General features: G+C 40.3%; 1 protein-coding gene across 1 annotated transcript in view; it reads right to left on the bottom strand.

Annotated features, from left to right (window-relative positions):
- ero1a (endoplasmic reticulum oxidoreductase 1 alpha) overlaps nucleotides 1–9,650 on the bottom strand; it is a gene marked incomplete at its 5' end in the record, with an annotated part of 12,567 nt that extends 2,917 nt beyond the window's left edge. The window contains 11 exon segments of the mRNA XM_032512294.1: nucleotides 1,378–1,624; nucleotides 2,928–3,020; nucleotides 3,110–3,136; nucleotides 3,232–3,293; nucleotides 4,505–4,625; nucleotides 5,605–5,678; nucleotides 5,857–5,933; nucleotides 7,153–7,194; nucleotides 7,357–7,440; nucleotides 7,933–8,052; nucleotides 9,276–9,650. Coding sequence (XP_032368185.1) covers nucleotides 1,378–1,624; nucleotides 2,928–3,020; nucleotides 3,110–3,136; nucleotides 3,232–3,293; nucleotides 4,505–4,625; nucleotides 5,605–5,678; nucleotides 5,857–5,933; nucleotides 7,153–7,194; nucleotides 7,357–7,440; nucleotides 7,933–8,052; nucleotides 9,276–9,347 — 1,019 coding nt within the window.
- Between the last annotated feature and the right edge of the window lie 1,352 nt (nucleotides 9,651–11,002).

Here is an 11,002-nt window from a genome sequence, read left to right as displayed (position 1 = left end):
TTCATTTTGGCGCCACTTTGACAGTGAAGAACTTTCCATCTGAAGCATTTTAAGACTCTATTTGTCCGTTGTTTATTTCTAAAGAAACACGACAATGTATAAAAAGGCTCCGTTACCTTGTAGCTCACGTTATGGCTCCGTAGTAGATGTTTTTGTAAAAATAGGCTAACGATTGTGTCATAACCACGCGACTTACTGTCGCATAGTCGACAAATTACCGTATTGTCAGGAGAAGCACGCAGACAGTTTGGACTTACGTCAGCTGTTCAGGTTTAATTACTATCGTTAACTAGCATGTTAGTTAGCAGTAATTAGCCTGTGCCTGTTATCTCCTAATATATAACTATGCTAATAAAAAATAATAAATAAATAAAATGCCTAAAAAATAAAAAAATAAAAATGGAATGAACAAAATTAATGAAAAAAGTGAAAAGTAAATAAAACAAAAATGAACATTTACCATGTATGAGGAAATTGCAAAAGTGAAAACGTAAACTATATTAAATCTGGAGCTGTTCTGGTATCAGCGTCAGACTAGTCTCGCTTTGCCAGACCTTCCTCCACAGCGCTGAGGGGGAAGGTCTGGCTAGTCCAAAAACCATCCGGGGTGGGAGAAAAACGCGCTCTGGTTCATTGGCACTTCTTCAAACCAATCACAATTGTCTTGGGCGGCGCTAAACGGCCGACACAATGACGGTGCTTCGGCAAAATAGCCTCGGGTTGGAACTGGTTTCAGTGGAACATGTGCACGTAGGCAGGCGTGCTCTGGAATTAAAATGGCTGTCGAACCTGTGATGAGAATTTTACTTGAAAAAAAAAAAAGACGTATAACAGACATGTTATAGTACAGGGGTCTTCAACAGGGGGTCCGCGGAGGTACTGCATGCGGGTTACGAAAGTTTTGGTTGATTAGACTTTTTTTAATATTCCCGCCCCCCCCTGCAATTTTTTCCAATTGAATGTCTTTAAATACACATTAACATGAATTCAACACACTGTAGTAAACAGATAAATGGAGGCAGAAGATGTCTTTCAGTCATCAATGCACACATGGCACTATAGGACCAGTTTGATATAACACAATGTTATACAATATATATAATTAGGGGTCCCCGCTCCATCTCGCCATCAGTTTGGGGGTCCTTGGCCTGGAAAACGTTGAAGACCCCTGTTCTAGTTTATAGTATAATTTGTCGGTTCTACCTTGGAGGATTTTTCCCAAATTGACCAGACTTAAGAATGCCAACAGAAAGAAAGTGGAAGGTAAGGGACATCTGGCCGAAAAATGAGGGACGTTCAGCAGAACCTCCGGGCAGAACAATCCCGTAAATGAAATATAGAATATATAATGCTGATATAGACTAGTGTCCGACTGACCGGGCCAGCTGCAGGATGTGCAGCAGCAGCTCTTTGTGTCTGCGGTCCTCCTCCGGTCTGCCGGTGTACAGGTGGAAGGAAGGCTGCTGGAAGACAGGCAGCGCTTTGGCCAGCGCTCGCAGCTCGATCAGAAACAGGAAGTAGAGGTTGCGGAGCCTCTTGGGGCCCTCGCCGGCCGTCAGCTCCGAATCAAAACGCTGCCTGAACTCGGTCACGTTGTGACCCCACTTCTTCTGAAACCAGCTGTCTGAGGAAGGAAAGGGTTAGCAGAGAGAGAGAGAGAGAGAGAGAGAGAGAGAGAGAGAGAGAGAGAGAGAGAGAGAGAGAGAGAGAGAGAGAGAGAGAGAGAGAGAGAGAGATATGGTTAGGAGTAAAGAACAAGGGTGGGAACCTCTTGACACCTCACAATTCGATTCTAAAACGATTATCTATGCATCTCAATGCAACAATTTGTTATGTACGTTACCATGGGCGATTTTAAAAACATACATGTAAATCTGAGTTGTTACTCAAGAGTTTGCTAATCACTTTCTAGACAAAGCAGCTGGACAAAGCTTATATTTTGACATATTTGTCACACATAAAGTCTACTGAGGCTTTTATTGTGTGGTCATTCCACGCTTCAGCCTTAAACATGACTGTGAAAGTCCCCTTCTCTCACAGGGATCTTCCACGTCAGAGGCTCAGTCATGTTTAAAGGTGGAGAACATGAAACATGAGGTGGTCACATGTAATGAAATAAAGTAGATGAACAGCCTTCATGTGTTTTGCCTAATTATGTTACGTATGTCTTATTAGATCATGTGTATATATACAAAACTAAATGTTTTCCTTTTGGCCATTTTAGTGTGTTTTCTTCACTCTTGCCTAAACTCTAAGTTGTTCCTTCAAGTTGTCCATTATCCTCTTTCAGTCTCTCTGTTTTCTGATATGTACATGTCCGGACACAGTAACTTTTAAATAAAAATATCAACACTTTTTTATACATTATTAACTTATCAGAATCAAGCATCAAATCATTCTAGAGAGAATTGCAGTGCATCTAAGAATCGATTATTTTTTTTAACACAGCTAAGGAAAATCAGCGCTGACAGGACAGTTACTTAAAAGGTATAATATGTAACTTTTCCGCCTAAAGAAAATATCTAAAAACGACTACCTATATATGGTGTGTATTTTTTTGAGTGGGGTACTTACATAAATCACAAATGTTTCCAAAAATTTTCAAATCCAGACAAAATTCTCATTTCATTCAAGGTAATAAATTGACTTTTTTTATAAATATTTTACGTTCCCAGAACGCTCGGAGAACGTCCCTGCTGGTGTCCAGGATAAGTCCGTTAACGTTTTCAGAATGTCACACTTGTGTCATTTTTAAATTTCTGTTTGTTTGTGCACTAAAGAAACCAGATACACAATATTTTTATTCCACTTTGGACAGAGCAAGGCTAGCCGTTTCCCCCTGCTTTCAGTCTTCATGCTAAGCTAAGCTAAGCTAAGCTAAGCTAACATAATGGCTGAGGGTCTGTGCGAGTGTTCGAGGGTCTCACCATCCAAGAGGTATCTGGCGCTCAGGTGTATGTTGATGCTGGCGTGGAGCCCGGAGATGAGCCGGTAGAAAGCCCTCTTCTCTACACACTGACCTGGGAGACAAAGACAAAACACTCAGAGACGAGAGTTTAAGAAAACAATAGAACAACTTTGTCTCTCTGCAGGTGAAATGTCAGCTCACCTTCCAGCCAGCTGTAGAAGGTCTTTGCTGTAAATAAATGAACACAATGCTGTGGTCAGACACTCGGGGAACAAAACTGACAGTCCAAATGAAGTGAATAGTGGTGAGATGTAACCTCTTACCTTCACTTCCTGAGCTGCTGTGGAACAAGTTGGGAATTAGTGGTCGCTTGATGGTATACGGTCTGTGAGGGGGAAGTAAAGGGACAGAACGATGAACTCTGCTTCTTACTTTTCTCAGATTGGACATTTAAGCAATAGTGTACGGGGCTTCAAATAAAGGCCTTTTTGACTTTTGGATGCAAAAAGGGTAACATAGACTACTCAATAATACTAAAGTAATCCCTCTTAATCACCATTTATGATCCCACTAGAACTGTGTGGCGGTCTCTGTGTCTGCAGAGACCTTGTCCCTTGCCTGGATTCTGTCTTTTCTTTTTATTCTGCTGTGTTAGGGACATTTCTGGGCCCCATGTACAGTAACCCCGAGACAATACTGTAACAGTGTACTGGGAGTACAGCTGACTCAGACAGACAGAGACAGACAGGATCACTTATTTATCTGACAATACGCCCCCTTTGGGGGGGGGGGGGGGGGGGGGGGGATGTATTTGTGTTTAAAACATAATCTCTGAGAAACATTGAGAAAAGAGACTTTTATTGCCCTGAGTAGTGCTTTGTACGGCGCTCTTTCTGATCATTTATCATTTTTGTTTGAATTACTTTCAATCATTTTTGGAAGATTATGCTGAGAAGTACATGGCCTTATTTATCTGTCATTTTAATTATAAATATGGATGCATGACTGTATGTGTATATTTTTTATTTTTTTACATGTTCAAAATAAACTACTAACTAGAATTGATGCTCTAGCTCGCTCAACCATCACTGTTTTACATTCATACATGCTTTTTAGCCACGCTGGCTTAAGTAAAGTTAATTTATGTAAGTATAATCAACAACATTTACTTAAAGTATGAAAAGTAAAGGTATTTATAATGCAGTAAAGTGTTTATGTTTTTATGTTTCATTTCCCTGCTGTAGATGTTTATGGTTGTGCTCATTTTAACTCCTTTATGTACCGTTGGGTAGCTTAATCTACAACAATGTATCTTATCTTAATAAGATCATCATATGTTTGTACGTCACTGTCCTGTGAGAACCACGTACTGTATCTCTAAAAAGTCAACTTTTCATGGTGTCATGATGAAACAGCCCTGTTTTCAGATTTGTGACGGTACAGTTCTGAAGTAAGAGAATTTTCTCAACAATCAGTTTATCACAAACATTCAACATCAACACATCTGGGGATGAAAAGGTCATCTGAAAAGCAACAAAATAGCTGAAGATCATCCTCTGATCTCCGCTGTAATTGTTCTATAATGTGAGGGTTTACTTGAAGCAGTTCTCCTCGTAGATGCTGTTCCAGATCTGCCAGGCCTCTGGTCCTCTGTAGGCCGTGAAGCGCTCCGGGTTCAGCAGCAGGTCCACATACTGGGAGTCCGGTGACTCCTCGTCTGGGAAACAACAAGTCCCACAGTCAGCTGGAAGTCGCTAGAACTGATTTTTTTCAGCCAAATGTGATCTCATCCAAAGAAAACTAAAGAACGAGCTGAAGGAATATTTACACACTGGCAGACACTTTTGTAGCGTTTTAATAATCCATCTATATTAATATAATATTAGGGACTACAGATGAAAAGTAGTTATTTTTACTAATTCTGGCATATTTACATGGTGTTTTTTTATACAACAATGTTCATGAATATGCCAGGTCCCTATCAAATAAACCAGTACAATAAAATACTAATATTAATTATAAATATAAATGTATGAATAATAATAAGAAACTTGCATCTTTCACATCTTGTGATAATGCGGCCTTGACCAAATGCCACTTTGCTCGTTTGAAAGCCGTGATGTCTCTCTCTCATGGGGGGGCCAAATTCTCTGGGCGGGCAGAGCAGAGAAAGTGGAGGTAACCTTGCCCCTTATGACCTCATAAGATGTAAGATTCCAGATCGGCCCATCTGAGCTTTCATTTTGTCAAAGGCAGAGCAGGATACCCAGGGCTCGGTTTACACCTATCACCATTTCTAGTCACTGGGGGACCATAGGCAGGCTGGGGGAACTATTAATGTTAAAAAACCTCATTAAGTGACATTTTCATGCCATGGGACCTTTAACGGAAATTTCATAGTTCAAGGTGTTTTCACAGTTGATTTTGTTTCACTGTTGTTTAAGTTCCTTAATTGCAACATCTTTGCAACTAATTGTTTTAAGTAACCGTGATTTCAACATTGAACAAAATAATCATGAGAATGATTTTTACAGGGATGACCCGACCCCGGATAAGCGGACAAAGAGGGATGGATATGATCCCCCCCCCCCCCCCCCCCCCCCCATAACTGAGCAGCCCTACGTCTAGTGTGCATTGAATAAAAAACACAAGTTTGTTTATGTCATGTTGTTGTATGTTATGTTATGTAAACGTACCGTCGACCACGCAGAAGCGCTCTGCCTCGTCGTCGTGTTTGCTCCAGTTGAGCAGAGCCTCTCTGGTCTCGTCACTGGAAACGAAAACAGAGAAGTCTGTCGGTTCAAGCTTTGCCTGTTTGGCTCAATTATTATTTGTTATATTACACATAAACCTAGTATGACCCAGAATAGTAGTAAGTATAGTTTAGTATTAGTATAGTTAGTATCCAATGTTTAACAGTGATCTTATCCAGTATTATTGTGACTCACCTTAAAGAAACATCTACAGCTCCGAGATGCCCCGCCTGCTCACACTCAACCGGCTGCTCGTTTAATTCTGCTGAATACTACACACACACACACACACACACACACACACACACACACACACACACACACACACAACACACACACACACACACACACACACACCACCACACACACACACCACACACACACACAACAACTGCCACAACAATTTCGTTAGAGTGCCTTAAAATCCCTTATCTACTGTATAGCAGCAGTAGCCCCATATGTATTTGTGGCGATACCAGACTTTGCAATAAAGCTCCAGTTTATTTCTTCAAATGTCTTCTTTTTTTTTATATCTTTTTTTTATATTGCCTCTTAACCCCTAAATCTCTTTGTTTCTTCGGAATTACATAGTTATTATCCGAAAATGTGTTATAGTGGGCCAAAACTCTTGTTTATTTTTTATAATCCCGTTTATTGTCACCTCTTATAAATCCCTAAAGCTATTAGAATCCCTAAATTAGTTATTTATTTAATTACATTGCCAAAACCTGGTTGAAACATTAGGGAATTTAGGGCTAACTAATTGGCACTGTATAGGAAATTAGTGGCTGCTTGATGGTATACAGTCTGTGTGAGGGGGAAGTAAAGGGAGAGAGTGATGAACATTGCTTCATTTATCTTTTTCCCACATTTCTCAGATTAGACATAGAAACAGTCGTGTACGGGGCTTGAAATGAATGTCACCTAACCTGTCAGATGCATCAAACATGGTGAGTTATTAGGCTGTTTTTAGACTGTGTAATGGCCTATTTGGATATTTACGGTTGTTATGTGAGTAGTGTGTGTGTGTGCGGTAGGTCTGCGTGAATGGTTTGTTTGTTCTGTCACCTGCGCACCTGTGTGTGGGTGCTAAGTGGAGATTAGAAAGGGAATCACAGGTGACGGGGAAGGGGAATCTGGATCCAGGAAGCCACACAGTTTTTCAACCTCAGCTGTGTGAGAGTAATGTTTTAAGATCTCCTCGTTCTCGGCTTTTAATCATTCAAGTCAGTCTTTTTGTGTGTGCTTTTACCTAAAATTTTGACGGCGGACCTCATTATTTGCACCAACAAGAGTTGGAAAGGGCTTCAGATTTCATCCAGTGGCATTATTTGTGGACAGATTGCCACTGCAGACTGGATAAGCGGAAGTACATTTTCAGGATAAAGTTTGAAAGTCCTCTGGCCTTTCTGATTTTTTTTTTTTGTTAATGAACATAGAACTCAACAAGATTCCACACTGGTGACTCCTGATCACCTGACCGTGACTCACCTTGCTGTGGGAGGAGGATCTGATCCCCTCTGGCACGTCGTTCTGTGGGCACACAGATTTTTTAGTGAGTCTGATGTGAGTACAGGTGAGTGGTTTGTTTAAAGCAGGTAGGCAAGAGGAGAGGAGGGGAGAGGAGAGGAGGGGAGAGGAGAGGAGGGGAGAGGAGAGGAGAGGAGAGGAGAGGAGAGGAGAGGAGGTACTCACAGGGGAGCACGGCTGCACAGCACAGTCCTTCAGACCACAGTGACTGCGGACCGTCCAGAACGGACACGCCTTGTTCAGGTTCACCTGCGGAGGATCAAGTCCAAACATTGCATGTATTATTGTCCCGTTGTTTTATTTTTTAATCTTCTTTCTCACGCTCCAGCTGACACCAGTGAACCTTCCAGAAACATCTGGCTGTGGACACTTACATGACTTATTCATTCATAATAATTACGGTTTGCCCTGTTTTTATAAAAATGAGGGTGCTGTCCAAATTAAAGTTCAGTTTGAATTGATGATGTCACTTAAGACAAACGTACTGTCTGATAACTGAAGTTGAGCGTCATCACTCTCCTACATCCATGGTATAAATGTATGTGTTTACTGTTTTATACTTTCTTGTAGTGTTTTCATATCAAGTCACATGTTATCCTGTGTTTTGTCCTGTTGCACTACAAATTACTTTGAGTGTGTTTGTTATGAGTCGTTAAGAATTGCTGATCTTACGCACTGTGTGTGTGTGTGTGTGTGTGTGTGTGTGTGTGTGTGTGTGTGTTATCCATCAGGTCGCTTTACCTTGTAGAACCTGAAATAGTCTGACTCCAGAAGAGTTTGAAGTTTGGAGAAAAGCTGGTCGTTGTTAAAGCCGTCGATGGTCTCCACATCACAAGTACAGTCGTCCAGGTCTCCCGTGACCTTCGTTAGACACAAAACACACCACGATTCATCGATATGTCCATTAGTTGTCGTCAACTGAATTAATTACCAAGTGTTTTGATAATCTTTTAATTGCTTTAATTGAGTAAAAAAATTCTCTGAGCTTCTTAAATGTGAATATGTTCTAGTTCCTTCACTCCTCTACGACAGTAAAGTGAATATCTGTGAGTTGTAGACAAAGCAAGACATTTGAGGACGTCATCTTGGGCTTTGGAAAACACTGATCAACATTTTACACACAACGTTTTATACATTTTTACACTGATCAACAAGGCAGCACGGTGGCTCAGTGGTTAGCACTTCTGTCTAAGGTTCTGGGGGCCTTTCAGTGTGGCGGTCTCCCTGTGTTTACGTGGGTTTCCTCCGGTTTCCCACCGTAAAGACATGCATGCTGGGTAACTAGGACTACAGTTGAAAATTAGCCGACTGGTTAACACTGGCGCATTTACAGAAATGTTGCTTAATTTGCATTGTCCTGATCAAATAAATCTACTATTTTCCGACATTATGTAGACCAACTAATTAATCGACATGTTTTGTGTGCAAACAATAATTTGTAAAGTAACTAAAGCTGATATATAAGTAGGTAAGAAAGGTGAAATATTTGCCTCTGAAATGTAAGGCAAGTGGAGAGGAAATGATGACACAAATGCCTAAAAATGAAAATACTCAGTATACAGTACAAGTAGCCTACGTCAAATTTGTACTTAAGTACGCCTACAGCACTTGAGTAAATGTACTTAGTTACTTATCACCACCAGTAATAAAGGCGTGTATAATTTAACACATAAGCCTACGTGCTTTTTTAATTTTTAAAAACAAAACAGGTTAGGGTGCTTTTAATTGCTCTAGCAGGTGGATGTCTTAACCCTTGTGTTGTCCTCGGGTCAAATTTAACCCATTTTCAGTTTTTTTATAAAAGAAAATGGCCCTATGAAATAAGCTAAAAATGTCAACATTAGAAATATCAAATAACTTGGGAAAAAACATCAAAACAAACACCCGCAACATTAAAAAAGTGACAAAAATGTCAGAAAAAAAGCGATAACTTTGTTTCATGGTTGACAGGAAGACAACACAAGGGTTAAACACAGGTAGGCCTTTTGAAGAGGGTAGAAAGTCACGTTGCAATGTAAACTACACGCAGAATATTAAATATGCCGATCACAAAAACAGGTATCAGGTTGGTGCGAGTGGCTGACCTGACAGAAGCACCTGCTGTCCGCACATCCGGACACCTGGAGGAGGAGCACGAGCACCATCAGCTTCTTCATAACGGAGCCCGTCTGAAAACTGCACCACACACGCGCTGGAATTAGCCTAACTTCTGTGGTTTGTCGGAGGAGGACGGGTGGAGGGGGGCGGTGAAAGGCGGTGAACTGATGCCGAGTTTTGCTTCCTTGTTGCTCATTTCCAGCCCACTACGTGTAACACGTGACAGGTTGACCCATAACCAGCAGCTTTAACCCCACGCTGTCAGACTCACTCTAACCCTCGCTGTGTGTTCACAATTTAACCCGTTGCCTAGTAATCTGTTTTTAGCTTCTTCTGTGCTTTTTTTTTTTTTTTTTTTTTTTTTTTTTTTGTCAACTGGAAGTGCATTTTCTTCCTGTTCGCGCACAAAACAATCCGACTGAAACCTCGGTAAAGTTAGAAAGACATTCACAGATTCGAACTTCCGGGATCAATTACTCTATAGCGAAACGTTGTTAAATCACAAACGACTTATCTTTCCTATCGTAGTAAGGTTAACAACGAGCTACGAGCTCGTTTTCATCCCAACGACCCGTCCTTCCACCTGGAGAATAACATTGGTCTGTCCGAGCAGCCGGGGGAGACACGGCAGGGAGACGAGTGCTTAGGGACCGTCTACAAATTACTACACCGAGAAGAGATGCCACAAAAATATAAATTAATTTACTGATTAAATAAGGTAGTGCCTTCAAACTTACCTCATTTATTACTTGTCTAATGGTACTTGTACTACAGCGCATACTTTAAAAAAAAAAGCATATTTATAATTTTGGTGAATTTGTTTTTGCCAAAATCATTTAATAGGCTAGATGTCATATAAATGACGATTCAGGTCTCTAAAAGGGCTAGACACATAGATGGCCCCCTGCTAGTTGTACTTATTTTTTTTTAAAGTAGGTGCTGTAGTACAACTACCATTAGACAAGCAATAATTGAGGTAAGTCCTATTTTCTTTTCCTATATTTTCGTGGTAGCTCTTCTCGGTCTTTTACTTTGTAGACGGTCCCTAAGCACTCGTCTCCCTGCCGTGTCTCCCCCGGCTGCTCGGACAGACCAATGTTATTCTCCAGGTGGAAGGACGGGTCGTTTGGATGAAAATGAGTTTGTAGCTCGTTGTTAACCTTAGGAAAAGATAAGAAAGATAAGTCGTTTGTGATTTAACAACATTTCGCTATAGAGTAATTGATCCCGGAAGTTCGAATCTGTGAATATCTTTCTAACTTTACCAAAGTCCAAAACACAGCCTATATACTTTCTCCATTAACTATTACAATACACCGAAAATAATATCCACAAATCTATTTTAATTTAACATTATACAGGCGTACATTTTTTTATATATATAGGCCTACATTTTAAAAAACACATACAAAAAAAACTTATTTTCCAAACTGATAAGAAGAATCATGATTTCACGACCGGATAATATGAGTGTTGTTTTTTAAATATAAAGTGTTAAGAATAATATCTGCAAACGTGCTGATAACCAAACTCAATTCCGTTTTCTCCTGTGTTATGATATTAAATGTTTTAGTATGTGTTTATGTGCAGTTTAAAACCCTTGTGTTGTCTTCTGTCAACCACGGTCACTTTTTTTCAACATTATTATCTATTTTTCCAACATTTTTGTCTTTTTTTTTATGTTTTGGGTGCTTTTATTAACAATTTTGGTGTT

The sequence above is a fragment of the Etheostoma spectabile genome, chromosome 1, assembly GCF_008692095.1.
Source record: "Etheostoma spectabile isolate EspeVRDwgs_2016 chromosome 1, UIUC_Espe_1.0, whole genome shotgun sequence".
Taxonomy (NCBI): domain Eukaryota; kingdom Metazoa; phylum Chordata; class Actinopteri; order Perciformes; family Percidae; genus Etheostoma; species Etheostoma spectabile.
This window is presented reverse-complemented; position numbering and strand designations above follow the sequence as displayed.